The sequence below is a fragment of the Bison bison genome, unplaced genomic scaffold, assembly GCF_000754665.1.
Source record: "Bison bison bison isolate TAMUID 2011002044 unplaced genomic scaffold, Bison_UMD1.0 scf7180017860585, whole genome shotgun sequence".
Taxonomy (NCBI): domain Eukaryota; kingdom Metazoa; phylum Chordata; class Mammalia; order Artiodactyla; family Bovidae; genus Bison; species Bison bison.
In genome coordinates this window covers 14,436-15,663 of record NW_011491157.1, presented here as the reverse complement: position 1 = coordinate 15,663, position 1,228 = coordinate 14,436, and the positions used below count along the sequence as shown (strand labels likewise).

Genomic DNA, 1,228 nt, shown 5'->3' with positions numbered 1-1,228 from the left:
CGACCCCATGAACTGTAGCCCACCAGGCTCCTCTGTCCATGGGATTCTCCAGGCAAGAAAACTGGAGTGAGGTGCTATTTCCTTTTCCAGGGGATCTTCTCAACCCAGGGTTGAAACCTGCATCTTTTTCATCTCCTGCATTGGCAGCCAGGTTCTTTTACCACTAGCGCCACCTGGGAAGCCCTTTTACTTTTTGTAGCTGGGACCATATCTTTGTTCAATGTGGTATAAAAACAGTGATCTAATGGTCATATCTAAAGCATATTAATAGTGCAGATAAGATTTTGTGTGTTTATACTGTGTTATAGGATTTCTTTCAGTTTAAAGTAATAACACGTTTAATGGAGGGAAATAAGCGCATTTCTGAATAACAAAGCCTTTGTCTTTAACAGGTGAGAGGAATGACATGTGCCTCCTGTGTCCATAAAATAGAGTCTACCCTCACAAAACACAGAGGGATCTTCTACTGCTCTGTGGCCCTGGCAACCAACAAAGCACATATTAAATATGATCCAGAAATTATTGGTCCCAGAGATATTATTCATACAATTGAAGTAAGTGCCAAGACTTTACATTTCCATGTTCTTACCTATCCAGTCAGCACTCCCTCAGATCACTTCTGGTTTATATCAGAAAGAAATGATGAAAAAAATCTGATTCCTTTGTTTAATTGTCTCAAAATTTAATAAGCATTTTACCGTTTTATTTTTTATTTTTTGGACTTTGTCAGGAGGAATTAGCTAAAGGCACATTGATAGTATTAATCAGGATGGGACTTGAAGTAGAACCTCAGGTCATTTGAAATGTTTAGAAAATATAAGTAAAGGATAATTTCTTTTGAGTTAAATTCATATTAATCATTACAAAAGTGGAATATCCTGCTAGATGCTATATTGTTTAAGTCAAAGCTTTAACTACTACCTTAGTTAAAGTAAAAAATATAAAAGACCAAACCTTTTTCATTGTGACAAATTCATCCTGTATTCTTCAGTAGCTCGTAAATGGTAGTACATGGTGAAGTATCGCATGTATTGTTTCCGTGTGGTGTAGCATTGTTGTTCTAATGACCTAAAAAGCATATTAATCATTTAGATAAGATTCTGTTAATGTAGACAGTAGTACCATTAACATATTTGTGAAACTAGCATTTTCGAGTATCTTCTATGTGCCAGTTATGCAAATTGCAAAGCTTCAGTTCTTGATTTAATTCTCAGAACAGTACTGTCGT

General features: G+C 35.8%; 1 protein-coding gene across 1 annotated transcript in view; it reads left to right on the top strand.

The window, feature by feature from the left end:
• Nucleotides 1–224: 224 nt before the first annotated feature.
• LOC104982807 (copper-transporting ATPase 1-like) overlaps nt 225–1,228 on the top strand; it is a 7,031-nt gene continuing 6,027 nt past the window's right edge. The window contains exon 1 of the mRNA XM_010832263.1: nt 225–554. Within this exon, the coding sequence (XP_010830565.1) occupies nt 402–554 (153 nt within the window). The 5' untranslated portion in view covers nt 225–401. The remainder of the gene's footprint in view (nt 555–1,228) is intronic.